This window comes from Vulpes lagopus, chromosome 19 (genome assembly GCF_018345385.1).
Source record: "Vulpes lagopus strain Blue_001 chromosome 19, ASM1834538v1, whole genome shotgun sequence".
NCBI classification, from domain to species: Eukaryota; Metazoa; Chordata; class Mammalia; order Carnivora; family Canidae; genus Vulpes; species Vulpes lagopus.
The window spans coordinates 38767085-38781048 of record NC_054842.1 but is presented as its reverse complement, the minus strand read 5'-3'; the positions used below and the strand labels follow the sequence as shown (position 1 = coordinate 38781048).

Sequence of the window (13964 nt, the reverse complement as noted above, 5' to 3'; positions counted from 1 at the left end):
TTTTTGTTAGAGTAATAGAAAAATTATTTCAAATTAGAGTTAATAATAATTAAAGCTTTCTTTTCTTCAGCCTTTAGAACAGCAACATGGAGTCATTCCTGATCGAGATGCAGAATTTCGTCTCTTTGACCGTGTGGTAAATGTGAGGGAGAACTTTTCAGTTCCAGTTGGCCTTCGGGGCACCATCATAGGAATTAAAGGGGGTAATATCTCAGTACTTGGCATGTCTTCAACTGCATCTGTAATTATAATGTAAAACACAAATTTCTGTGTCTTAAATCTTAAGCAGAGAGCAACAGTATACATATAGTTAACACTACTGTATTATACACTTAAAAATGATTAAGGTGGTAAATTTTTTGTCATTTATTTTTTATTAAAAAAAAAAAAGGATGAGAGAATGGAGGAAAAAGGAAAGAAGCAACTAAGGATCTAAATGTGCCTCAAAGGAATGAGCATGAGCAGCTTTACAGTATAGATTACAAAAAAAGTCAGTCCAGCATGAAGCAGCAAATCAGGTGCCAAGGGGTCAAGGTGTTGGCAGTCCTGTTCTCTCATGTCTCAAGCACTCAACCTTGGTCTGATTGTCTGGACTAGGAATGGTAAGGGCCAGATGGGTATAGTGAAACAACCCTCCTAATGCTGTCTGCTCAACCCCCTGCATCAGTGCTCAAATACTGAGCTTATTGGATTCTATTCTAGTTAAGTTGTCTTAACAAGGCCTTAGGACTCTGATAACATAGAAGTTTCCTTTCTTCTGACAGTTCCTATCAGTAATAGTGACTGCTTGGACTCTTGTCTTGAGAAGGATTTTAAAGCTGTATATCTATGTTGAGTGGGAAAGAGCTCTGTCATTGATTAACCATGTCCATTAACCATGGACAGGAAATAAAAAGGGGAATTTTTCATTACTGCCCTCAACTGAAACCTCATTTCCACAGTCAATTTTGCTAAAGGGAGAAAACAATCCTCTTACCTTTTGTAATATTAATAATCTTTTGAGGAAGTGCCCCTCCCTCAGGGAATAGGAACCTAGGTGAGCTTTAAACCTTCAGAGGAGAAACTGCCTCTCGCTGAGCCTTACTTTTTTGAGTTTAGATTTCTGGTGAAAGTATCAGATTGAAAGGTACAGCTGGGGCCACCTGGGTGGCTCAGTCAGTTGAGCATCTGCCTTCGGCTCAGGTCATAAACTCAGGGTCCTGGGATCAAGTCCTGCTTTGGGCTCCTGCTCAACAAGGAGCTTGCTTCTCCCTCTCCTTCTGCCTGCCACTCTGTCTACTTGTGTGCTCTCTCTCTCTTTCTCTCTCTCTCTCTCTGTGTCAAATAAACAAAATCTTAAAAAAAAAAAAAAAAATGAAGGAAGGAAGGAAGGAAGGAAGGAAAGGTACAGCTGGATGTTAGGGAATGGATTAGCTCTGCAGGCCTGGTTTCAGCTGGACAGTGAAAGACTAGGGATAGGGGACAGAAGATATTCCTCCACTCCTAACCCAGGCTAGGATATTATCAAATATTGTGCTAGGGTTCTTCAGAGAAGCAGAATCAATAAAGTGGAAAAGAGGTGGGGGAAAGGTAGAGAGAAATTGGGGCAGGGGCCAGTAAGCAATGAAGAGAGGGAAGGGAGGAAGAGAAGGAGAAAAGGAAGGGAGTAGGGTCGGTCAATTCTGAAGTAATGCGATAGACTGTATTATTAATTTGGGCTTAGAATTAAAATATAGCTAATTATGTCACTTTACCTTGGTGTTTGGGATTAACTTAATTTTGCGAGATATATATCATCAGCCTTTCTGCCGAATTTTGTTCTTCTTTATTCCTGTTTATTGCACTTTCTCATGTGTCTCATATCTCAGTTATGATATCCCTAATCTACCGAGTCATCTCAGTCAGAACCTTGGAGTTATCTTTGGCATCTCCATCCTTTTTATCTAGACAGGTCTTACCAATTCTAACTGATAATTTTTCCATTCTCTCCATTCTATTCTCTTTATTAAGTAAACTGCCATATTTTTAAATCTTCATTGTCAAATTTTATCTAGTTTACACAAGGCCTTCTAAACTTTGAACTCCAAAGGTTACCTCTCTTATTAAGTCTTTTATTATGAATAATTTCCAACATAGACTAAAGCAGAGGCAAAATACAATTAATTCCATCCAATTTAAAATACTATTTACTTTAAATAATACCAGTAAGAGTCTGTGAGTTTATCTACTTTTCACTTACTGTATTCCCCTACACCATTTTCTGATAGTTGTAATGGCTCTTACAATTCAAAAACTTAAATGGTGATTTTTCATCATGTGATTTTTAAATCTCTCTTATTTAACAGCTAATAGAGAGGCTGATGTACTGTTTGAAGTATTATTTGATGAAGAATTTCCTGGAGGCTTAACAATAAGGTTTGTATTTCCTGGTGATAATTACACTTTGTAAATATATCTCCGTGGCTAGTGACTTTACATTACTTTTTTATTTGTCCGCAATTTGAATTCTTATTATATGCAAGATATCACACATACTATTAGGGATGTATCAGTGAGTAAGACAAACATGCTTTCTAGTCTCATCGAGCTTTCATTTCAGTGGGAAAGATAATTGTGTAACTGATAATATTATTTAAAATGTGAGAAGTCCTGAGGAGGAGTTCAGGTTTCTAAAAGAGTATGACTTGTCTTGAGAATTCTAGAAAGGTTTCCTTGACAAGTGATATTTAAGATGGGACTTGAAAGACTGAGTAATAGTTAACTAGAGAAAGAAGGAAGAAGAATGACAAATGGTCAGGAAGAGGAAATAGTGTGCAACAAAGGATTTATTCATTCATTCAAAAAAAAAAAAGAATGATAATATGTCTAAACTTCAACAACTATGGAAGATTAGAGTAACAGATAAAAGCAAGGACTGTGGGTCACCTGGGTGACTCAGCAGTTGAGTGTCTGCCTTTGGCTCAGGGCGTGATCCTGGAGTCCCAGAATCGAGTTCTGCATCAGGCTCCCTGCAGGGAGCCTGCTTCTCTCTTTGCCTGTGTCTCTGCCTCTCTCTGCTGTCTCTCATGAATAAATGAATAAAATCTTAAAAAAAAAAAAAAAAAAAAACCAAGGACCATACTGTGCAGGTGCTTATAAGCCAACTTTGAAGACATATTAGGGATTTTGGTATCTTAATCTTTGTCCTTAAAGCAATGTGAAATCATCAAAATCAGACATGTAACATGATCAGATTTATATTTTAGTGGGATTATGGGTACATGGCCATACTCGCGTGGTTTGAGGAAACAGGAAATTGAGCTGACCCTTGAGGAGTTTGACCATGAAGGAGGTTAGCAGGTTTAAAGCAAGAGGATTGGATTTTTTGTTTTTAACTTAGAGAGATTTATTTATTTTGGAGCAGCACTGATAGAAAAGTTAAAGTTACAGGAAAAAGGATTATGCTAGAGTGAATGATGCCTGGAATGAGTTCTGTCACGTAACCTTTGTGCTACTTAGGTAGCTAAAAGGCTTTTGAGGGGTCTATTCTGAAACTCTTCAGAAATGTATCATCTTATAAATGGAGATTTTTCTATGATTTCAAGTTCCTCTACTAAATTTAAAAGTAATGTTTACTAATTCAGACTATGGACTGACTATGTACCAAAAAATAATCTGACTCTTCTTCTCCCTAACACATTTAGTATGATTTCCCTCTGAAATAACTGTTTACTTTTAGGTGCTCACCTGGTAGAGGTTATCGACTGCCAACATGTGCCTTGGTGAATCTTACTCATGGGAGTCGCTCGGAAACTGGAAATCAGAAGTTGACAGCCATTGTGAAACCACAACCAGCTGTGAATCACTATGGCTCAAATTCATCGATTTCATCTGGTCATTTGGGAGGCCTGAACCATTCCCCCCAATCACTTTTTGTTCCTACTCAAGTAAGGCTCCTAGTCTTTCATTTCTTTCTGCCCCCTTAAAATCTCAGGCACTTTGTAAGTAAAACCTAATTTGACTTAGTTTTTAAAATATTTTTGATTCAAGTCAACTTCAGATTTGTTTTAAGTTAATAGGCTAGCAAAGGATGTTGTTGGGGCACCTACATGACTCAGTTGGTTAAGTGCCTACCTTCGGCTCAGGTCATAATCCCGGGGTTCTGGGATTGAGCTCCATCCATGTCAGGATCCCTGCTCAAGCAAGGAGTCTGCTTCTCCCTCTCTGCCTATCCCCTGGATCATGCTGTCTCTCAAATAAATAAATAGAATCTTAAAAAAAAAAAAAAAAAAAAAAAGCTACTGATAGCATCCTACATCTCTTTTCATATATTTACTTTTCAAACTAACATTTACATTTTTTTCTTGTAAAAAACATATTCTATCTGTATGAAATGGCATGAATTTGAAAGGTTAAAAGGGAGAGAATTACATTTATCAAAAGCCATTCTCAATTCTTATCCATGCAACTCATGGGTGATTTCCTCTATTTTATCTTTCTGGGAACAAAAATTGTGACATTTAACCTTATTTAACTCCATGTCACCTTATTTATTCATGAGAGACACAGAGAGAGAGGCAGAGACACAGGCTGAGGGAAAGGCAGGCTCCATGAAGGGAGCCCGATGTGGGACTTGACCCCAAGACCCTGAGATCACAACGTGAGCCAAAGGCAGAGAGATGCTCAACCACTGAGCCAACCAGGCACCCTTCCGTGTCGCCAAATCTTAACCACATTTTAATTCAAGTAATACATGTTCATTATAGACTAATTAGAAAACACAGAGATAATAGCAAAGGAGATAGAAGTAAAAATCAAGTTTCATAGGTTACCACTATTAAATTTTGGTGCATTTTTTTTCAGTTTTAATCTGCACAAAATAAATTCCTCATAAGTATTGGCTGATTTTATAATGTTAGATTACTTTTGTGTAATATTTTAAAGGCTTTAAAAATAAAACCGTTAGATGGTAGCTTGAATGAGATAATTTGTCTGTACTAGAAGACTAAAAACTCTGTTGGTGGGGATATTGATTTAGTGTAATCTTCCAAAGCATTTGTCCTGCTTTAAATACTTTTCAATAAAACCATTCAAAATCAACTACATATGATGAAGACCATTTTCATTCCAATAGAATATTTTTATGATGACTATTTTGAGCTCCAGGAAAAAAAGAACTGAAATTTCCGATAATGGAAGTTAACATCCTACCTAATGCTAAATAACTTAAATGATCATTTTTTTAATCTTTATTTTTTCACACTTCAGTATTTTAAGAAATTTTTTGTGCTTTGCCAGGTACCTACTAAAGATGATGATGAATTTTGCAACATTTGGCAGTCCTTACAGGGATCTGGAAAGGTTCAACACTTTCAACCAACTCTACAAGAGAAGGTTGGTATACCTTGTTGGATGGACACTTAGTTTAAAAAAACAAAATTTACATTTCTTTTGTGGGTATGCAATGATTAGTTTTTTCCTAAAATCTCAAAATAGAAATAAGTTTTAATCATGAATTTTCATAATTCTCATCAGCCATATATAAAATTTTTTGGACTCATGAGAGGGAATATAGATAATTTTTCTTTTATAAATCAATTATGGATTTTATTTCAGTTTGCAAAATCATAATAACTATATCTAAAATTCAACAAAGGCTTTAATGCACTTGTTAACTTATTCATTTCCACTTGAATTTGGAGCTTTATGCTAGCAGTTGGTTGTCTTAAATATGTCTATCAAATTCATATTCCTTGATAGAGATTAAGAAGGGAAAAGAAATTCTAAAGTAGTAGACTCAGATTTAAAAAAAAAAAAAAAGGAAAAAGTAAGGAATAAATTCCTACAATATTTTTCTGCTAGTTACTATCTTCTCAGCTTAGGTCAAGAAGGAATGTTCTCACAAGTTTATAAATCAGTAGCCTGCACCATGAAGGCCTCATTTATTCTAATGTCCTCCAGTGATGGTAGCATTTTCGGATTGAAGAGGAGTAAGTAACAAAGGAAATGATGGTAAAATAAACATAAAAAGTGAGAATGACAAAATACATAGGTCTCCTCTGCCAATGTTCTAAGTTTTGCTTAGATCATCCATAAATCTTTTCTACCCAAATGTAGTCCAAATCCAGATTTTCAAACTCTCTCTTCCTCCCTAATATATTTGATACTGCTAACCATTCATTCTTTAGAAATACTTCATTATCATTCATTTATTTCATTAATTCAGTCAGCATGTATTTATTGAGTTCTTATCATGTGCGTTGTTCTATTGATAAAAATCTAGCTATAAACAAAATAAAAATTCTGGCCCTCAAACAAGTTGTATTCTAGGGAGGAGAGGACAATAAACAATAAGTAAATTGCATGACATATTAGATGGTAATACAAAAGCTTGAGAAAAATTTCAGAGAAGGAAGATAGAGAACATTGGCAGGAGAGGGAGGAAAAGTTTTGTAGTTTTAAATAAAATGATCAGGTAACATTTGAGTAAAGATTTGAATGAAATGAGGAGTAGAGTATGTAGAAATCTGAGGGGAGAGTATTCCAGACTAATTCAAAGACCATTTTGGCAAAGCCAATTCCAGGTATACTCAAGGAAGAGAAAGAACACCATTTATGGTTTTGAATCAATAGGCTGAGTTGTAGGAACTGTAATTAGATACCATGTAGGACTTTCTGGGTCATTATAAGGACATCATTTTTTACTCCATGAGATTAGGAATAACGAAGGACTTGGAGCAACAGATTGACATGATGTGATTAAATTTTAATAGAGTCATTCTATCTGCTATGTTAAGAATAGAATGTAGAGGAGCCAGGATAGAAACAGATGAGTTAGGAGACCACTGGAATCATCCAGATAGAGTTGATATTGACTTAGACCAGAACAGTAAGAACCTAGAGAAGTGATCAAATTCTAGGCATATTTGGAAGAAATTGCCATCTAATTATGAATTGGATATGGGGTTAAAAGAGAAAAAAGTGTATTAAAGAGTGTGATTGTTAAGGTCTTAGTAACTAAAATGATAGAGTGGCTGTTACCTGAAAAGGAAAGATTGCAAGTCAAGTAGGTTTGTGGAGAAGATCTGGAGTTCAATTTTGGTCATAGAAAGGTTGAGATATATATTAAACATCTAAGTGGAGATACAGAGTTAGAAATTTCAGTAGAGATGTAGAGTTGGACGTTGATTCTGATGGTTATGGAGGATGTCCAAACCAGAGAGAGAAATTTGGGCATGTATGTGTGTATCTATAAAGAGTCAAAAAGATTAGGTGAACCTGACAAACAAGACTGAGAAGGAATGACCATTTTACAGGAAGAAAACCAATAAAGCATGGTGTTCTAGATGCCAAGTGAAGAATGGATGTCAAGGAGAGTAATCAACTGTGTCAAATGCTGGCAGTGGATCAGTTAAAATGAAAACTGAGGGGATCCCTGGGTGGCGCAGCGGTTTAGCGCCTGCCTTTGGCCCAGGGCGCGATCCTGGAGACCCGGGATCGAATCCCACGTCGGGCTCCCAGTGCATGGAGCCTGCTTCTCCCTCTGCCTATGTCTCTGCCTCTCTCTCTCTCTCTCTGTGACTATCATAAATAAATAAAAGTTAACAAAAAATAAAAAAAATAAAAAATAAAATGAAAACTGAAAATCGACTATAGAGTTTTGCACCTGAGGTCATTGGGAATTTTGACAAGAGCAGTTTCAAATAGAGTGATACGAGTGAAGGAAGAAAAAAAAAGTGAAGGAAGAGTTTGTTTAATAAGAGAGAAGGGGAGGCGCGCCCGGGTGTCTCAGTGGTTGAGTGTCTGCCTTTGGCCCAGGGCATGATCCTGGGGTTGGGATCGAGTCCCACATCGGGCTCCTTGCTTGTTTCTCCCTCTGTGTCTCTGCCTCTCTGTGTGTGTGTCTATCATGAATAAATAAATAAAATCTTAAAAAAAAAAAAAATAAGGTGAGAAGAAAAAATGGAAGTAGCAAATATAGGCAATTCCTTCAAGGAGTTACACTCTAAAAGGAAACATTAAAAAAAAAAAAAAATTAAAAAAAAAAAAATAAAAAATAAAAGGAAACATTACCCTTGACTCCCCTCTTGCCTTTTGCTTTTTATTCAACTTCTTTCTTATTTTTCCAACTGTTCAGAGGCACTGTTCCCAAAAACCAAACAACAGTTTTTTTTCTCCCCCTTTTATTTTATTGTTTGGTGATGCTGTCTCTTACTTCACTGCTAATTACCACTTAATTTCTGTGACCCATACCTCTCAATCAGGATCTAAGCCAGTATCTCTAACTTTCTAGAAGACAGGTATAGATGGACATCACACCATCACCTCAACTGCAAGATGTATCAGAATTGACCTCACCTAAAGCTTCTTCTCTTACCCTTATTTTTAACACTACCATTTCCCCAAGCGTATATTCTGAAAAGCATGGAATAAAACCTTTTTCCTTTTTTTTTTTTTTTTTTTTTTTTTTGCAGTGAGATTCTAAGTCTTTGTATCTTGCCAGTTCCCACAACTGGACCTTCGATTGTCATTGATTGTCATCCTAAACTCAGATTAACCTCCTATCTGTGCTTCCTGCTTCTTATCTCTTTGCTTTTTAGTCCTTCTTACATAGATAGTACTACTTGATGTATCTTTCCTAATGATCTTTCTTGGAGATCCATTCACCTATGTTGGCCCAGTGGCATAATTGAGCAAAATTAATAAGAGTTCCTGGGTTTGAACTCAAGTTTATTGCCTGAGGCACTGTGGTGTGATAAATCTGGTACTGGACTCAGAATCAAGAAAGTAGATTTGGTGACTCAAATTGAGCAACTCTAATTTCCTTGGGCCTTAGATGACCTCTTTTCCAGCCGTAAAAGAATGTTTTTCAAATATAGAATATATGGGGCAGTACTAGTGAAATTCAGCCTCAACTGAAACTAGTATCTAGGCCTTCTATAATCTAACTCTACGTAATTCTTATATAAAGTATGTCCAACTCTTTAGTAAAATGGTCTGTTCTAGTAAGATTGGTCTCTTTACTTTCCCTTCTTCCCACGAGTAGGTAATTCCTGTTTCTGGTTATGTGTTCTTACTATTCCTTCCACTTTCCTCTTTATCAAAATGCCCCCTTGATCTCCAGCAAGGTCTGCTAGTTATTTTACCACCTATTTCCTTGAGATAAACTCAATACTTGATACTATACTTCCTCAGGATCTTCTGCATGCTGCTTCTGTTATTGGGTTCTGTTTCATTATTTATATCAGCTAAACACTGTCATGTATTTCCTATTACATTCCAAGAATTATGAGCCACCACATATATCACTTAAAACTGTGGCAGAGCACAAAAGATTTAAAGGCATTGACAATAATTTGTATGATACTGTAATGGTTCATGCATGTAATTATACATTTGTCTGAACTCATAGAATGTATAACACCAAGAGTGAACCCAACATAAACTATGGACTTTGAGTAATAATGATGTGTCAGTGTTGGTTCATTATTGTAATAAATGTACCATTCTGGTGGAGAATGTTGATACTGGAGAATGCTGTACATGGGCAGAAACAGAAGGAATATGAAATATCTCTGTATCTTTCAATTTTGTTGTAAATCTAAAACTGCTCTAAAAAAAGTCTTTTTTTTTTTTGGAAAAATGTAAGCTTTTATTGGCAAAATACGACAATGTGAGTAGTAAATAGCTTTATGTAGACATCAAATAGAAGAACCAAAAAAACTATACCCAAAATTAGAATATTTTCTTTTTTTTTTATTTTTTATTTTTTTTTAAACTTTTTTTTTTAATTTTTGATTTATTTATGATAGTCACAGAGAGAGAGAGATAGAGAGAGAGGCAGAGACATAGGCAGAGGGAGAAGCAGGCTCCATGCACCGGGAGCCTGATGTGGGATTCGATCCCGGGTCTCCAGGATCGCGCCCTGGGCCAAAGGCAAGCGCCAAACCACTGCGCCACCCAGGGATCCCAAAATTAGAATATTTTCTAATTAAACTTCTGGCATACTATTTCTCTGATATGGTACTGTGAAATGGGTTTTAGAGTTGAGCTCAAATGTCAGCTCTCTTGTTGTTTAGTTCTACAGCCAGAAACTTTATCACCTTGAAGAAAATAGTGATAATATTAAGAGTTTAAATAAATCATTTATAAGAATTTTAACTTTCAGGTTGCAGTTCTACCTCAAGAAATAAGTCAAGTAACTCAACATCATAAATCTGGCTTTACTGACAACAGTGTTAAATGTCAGCAAAGAAAACATGAGCCTCACAGAAAATGTAAGTTTAAAGTTAAAAATATATTTATGATGCTAACTGCTTCCTTTTTTATTAATTATAAGTTTTATTGAGTTATAATTCAGATGGCATAAAATTCATTTTTTGTAGTATTTAATTAGTGATTTTTTTTTTGTTTTTTTTTCACAAAGTTGTACAACCTATTCCATTTTCTAGATTTAGAAAATTTTGATCACTCCAAAAAGAAACACCATACCTATTAGCAGTCATTCCTCCAGCCCCTGGCAACTATTAATTTACTTTCTGTGGACATTTCATATAATCATAAAATTCGTGACTTTTTGTGACTGGCTTCTTTCACTTGGCATAATGAACACAAGGTTCATCCATGTTGTAGTTATAGTATGTATCAATACTTCATTCTTTTTTTTTTTTTCAGTCCTTTTTATGGCTGAATAATAGTACATTGTATAAATACTACATTTTGTCTATCCATTCATCTATTGATGGATGTTTGGATTGTTTCCACTTTGGGGCTATAATGAATAATGCTATGAATATCTATGTAGAAGTTTTTGTGTGAACATACATCTACAATTCTCTTGAGTATACATCCAATTGAGTAGAATTACTTAGTCATATGTTAACTCTGTTTAACTCTTTGTGGAACTACCAAACTGTTTTCCAACTGGTGTTTCCCACCAGCAATATATGAGAATCCTATTTCTCCACATCTTCCATAATACTTTCTGCTGCCCATCTTTTTTATTACAGCAGGCCTAATAGGTGTAAAGTTAAATCTCTTTGTGGTTTTCATTTGTGATTCATTAATGACTAAAGACATTGGGCATCTTTTGATGTGCCTGTTGACAGTTTGTGTATCTTTGGAGAAATGCTTATTCAAATCCTGTGCTCATTTTAAAATTAAATTATTTTTCTTTGCATCCTTGAGTTATGTGAGTCCTTTACATCTTCTATGCACTACATGCATATTGAGATATTTGATTTGCAAATAAGTGCTATTGCTTTTTGGGTTGTCTTTTTAACTTTATAGTGTCCTTGAAACAAGTTTTTAATTTTGATCAATTCTAATTTATCTTTTCTACTTCCTCTTTAGTCACTTGTGCTTTGGATGTCATAGCCAAGAAACAATTGCATAATCTAAGGTCACAAAGATTTATACCTGTCTTTTCTTCTAAGAGATTTGTAGTTTTGGGTCTTATATTTAGATCTTTTTTCTATTTCTAAGTATTTGTATATGGTATGAAGTAGGGATCCATATTCATTCTTTTGCATGTGGATATCCAGTTGTTTCAGCACCCTTTGCTGAAAGTCTGTTCTTTTTGCATTGAATTTTCTTGGCACCCCATTGAATTTTTCTTGGCACCCTTGTTCTAAATCAATTGACTGTAGATGTATGGGTTTATTTATGACTTCTCAATTCTATTCCATGGATCTATATGCCATCTATATGCAAAGAACACACTATCTTAATTTATTATAGCTTTGTTATAAATTTTGAAATTTGGAACTTTGAGTCCTCCAGCTTTGTTTTTCTTTTTCAACATTGTTTTGTCTGTTCTGATCTCTTGCATTCTATATGAATTATAGGATCACCCTCCCTATTTCTGCGAAAATGGCAGCTGGATTTTCTATAGAGATTGCATTGAATCTGTAGATCATTTTGGAGAGTATTGTCATCTTAATAGTATTATCTTCCTATCCATGAATGTCTTTCCATTTATTTAAGTCTTCTTTAATTTCCTTCAATGATGTCTTTTTTTTTTTTTTAACATTTTATTTATTTATTCATGAGAGACACAGAGAGATAGAGAGGCAGGGACACAGGCAGAGGGAGAAGCAGGGTCCTTGCAGGGAGCCTGATACGGGACTCGATCCTGGGACACCAGGATCACATCCTGAGCCGAAGGCAGACGCTCAACTGCTGAGCCACCCAGGCATCCCTCCTTCAGTGATGTCTTGTAGTTTTCAGTATACAAGCCTTACATCTTTTTAAAAATGTATTCCTAGTATTATATTGTTTTTAATGCTATTTATTATCAGTGGAACTGTTTTTTCTTTTTTTAAATATTTTATTTATTGAAAGAAAGAGTAGAGGGAAGTGCTGAGGGGAGGAAGAGGGAGAGAATCTCCAGCAGACTCTGCACTGAGTGTAGAGCCCAATGTGGGGCTTAATCCCACGACCCTGAGATCATGACCTGAGTCAAAACCAAAAGTTGGATGCTCAAGCCACCCAGGTGTCCCAAGAATGACCTTTTAAAATATTTTTCTAAAAAGCTATTTTCAAAAAATTTTTGTGATTTTATAACCTTGATTCAGGTTGATAATTGCTAAACTATTTTTTGTACCAGTTCCTAACTTATTTTTGTTTTTGTTTTTTTTTTACATTTTAACTATAGATTAATGTCCCTATAAATCTGATAAATACAACTTAAATATTTTATACAACTTAAATATTTTGTTTAACTGAAATATGGTGTGATTTTTCTTCAAATCATTATTTACATGAATATATATAAACTACATTATCTGGAATTCCAGTTAGCTTTGTTGTGTGTGTCTCAACAAAGGCTTCATGTCAGTACACATTAACTTGCTTTTTCTTTTCCTCCTTTTTGCAAAAGATTATTTCTTTCCCTTCCTTTTCTTCCTTACCTCCCTTACCTCCCCCTCCTCTCCCCTTTTTATTCCCCTCTCCTATTCCCTGTCTTCCTATATTTGTTCATGTCTTCCCTTCTCTCTTCATCCCATACCTCCTCCCTGCTGCTTTTCTCACCTTCTCTTTCCTCCTTCCTTCTTCCTTTTTACCTTTCTACCTTCCTCCTTTTTTTTTTTTTTTTTTTTAAGATTTTATTTAGTTATTTGACAGAGAGAGCACAAGCAGGGGGAGCAGGAAGAGAAGCAGAATTCCCTGCTGAGCAAGGATCCACATTTGAGGCTCCATCTCAGGACCCAAGGATCATGGCCTGAGCTAAAGGCAGACATTTAACCAACTGAGCCACCCAGGCACCCCTCTTCCTTCTTCTTCTGATTTATCCTTTTCATTTTTCCTACCATTTTCTCAATGTCCCCTTAACAAGAATACTAAAATAGCTTCTTAGTTTTTCTCTTACACTCCTTTTATCTATTCAGTAAGCCACTGCCATATTTTAATCTCCGTAAAGCACAATTCTGATCAGATCACTACTTGCTCAAAACCTTTCTGTGATCAGCTGCTGATTGCCTACCAGATTAGCTCCATTATGTTCCTTGACCTCCAGCAGAACTATTCTATTTAAGAGTTTTCATAAATACATTCCTTGTTTTGTGCCTCCATTTCTTTTCTCCTGTTATTTCCTTTGCCTAGAATGCTTAGCCTCCTACTCTGCCTTTTGCAAGCTTACATACCTTGAGACTCAGTTACATGTCACCTTTCCTTTTCCTTTATTATTGTTATCTGTATCTCTTCTCCCACTCATCTACATTATAATTTTTCAAAATGAAGGCCTTTTTCTTCTTAGAATTCTTTAAGTTTTCAACACAGTCTTGCTGTAGCAAATATTTGGTAAATTTAACTGTTTGTAGCAGTATTTTTCACTTACCATAATTCCTATTTTCTTGTTTCTAGTTAAAGAAGAGTGTAAGAGTCCTAAAACTGAGACTCGGTTACAAAAAATATCAAATAAGCAGGTAAGCTTTCTTAAATCAAATTTCTAGTAGCCAACTTTTGTTAGTAGCTCTGTGACATCTGAATTTTACAACCCAAATCCA

General features: G+C 35.5%; 1 protein-coding gene across 2 annotated transcripts in view; it reads left to right on the top strand.

The window, feature by feature from the left end:
- Positions 1-13964, top strand: part of XRN1 (5'-3' exoribonuclease 1) — a 102077-nt gene that overhangs the window by 72778 nt on the left and 15335 nt on the right. For both annotated transcript variants that reach the window (XM_041734195.1, XM_041734194.1), the window contains exons 29-34: positions 71-203; positions 2325-2394; positions 3698-3905; positions 5257-5352; positions 10127-10235; positions 13822-13883. In XM_041734195.1, coding sequence (XP_041590129.1) covers positions 71-203; positions 2325-2394; positions 3698-3905; positions 5257-5352; positions 10127-10235; positions 13822-13883 — 678 coding nt within the window. The remainder of the gene's footprint in view (positions 1-70; positions 204-2324; positions 2395-3697; positions 3906-5256; positions 5353-10126; positions 10236-13821; positions 13884-13964) is intronic.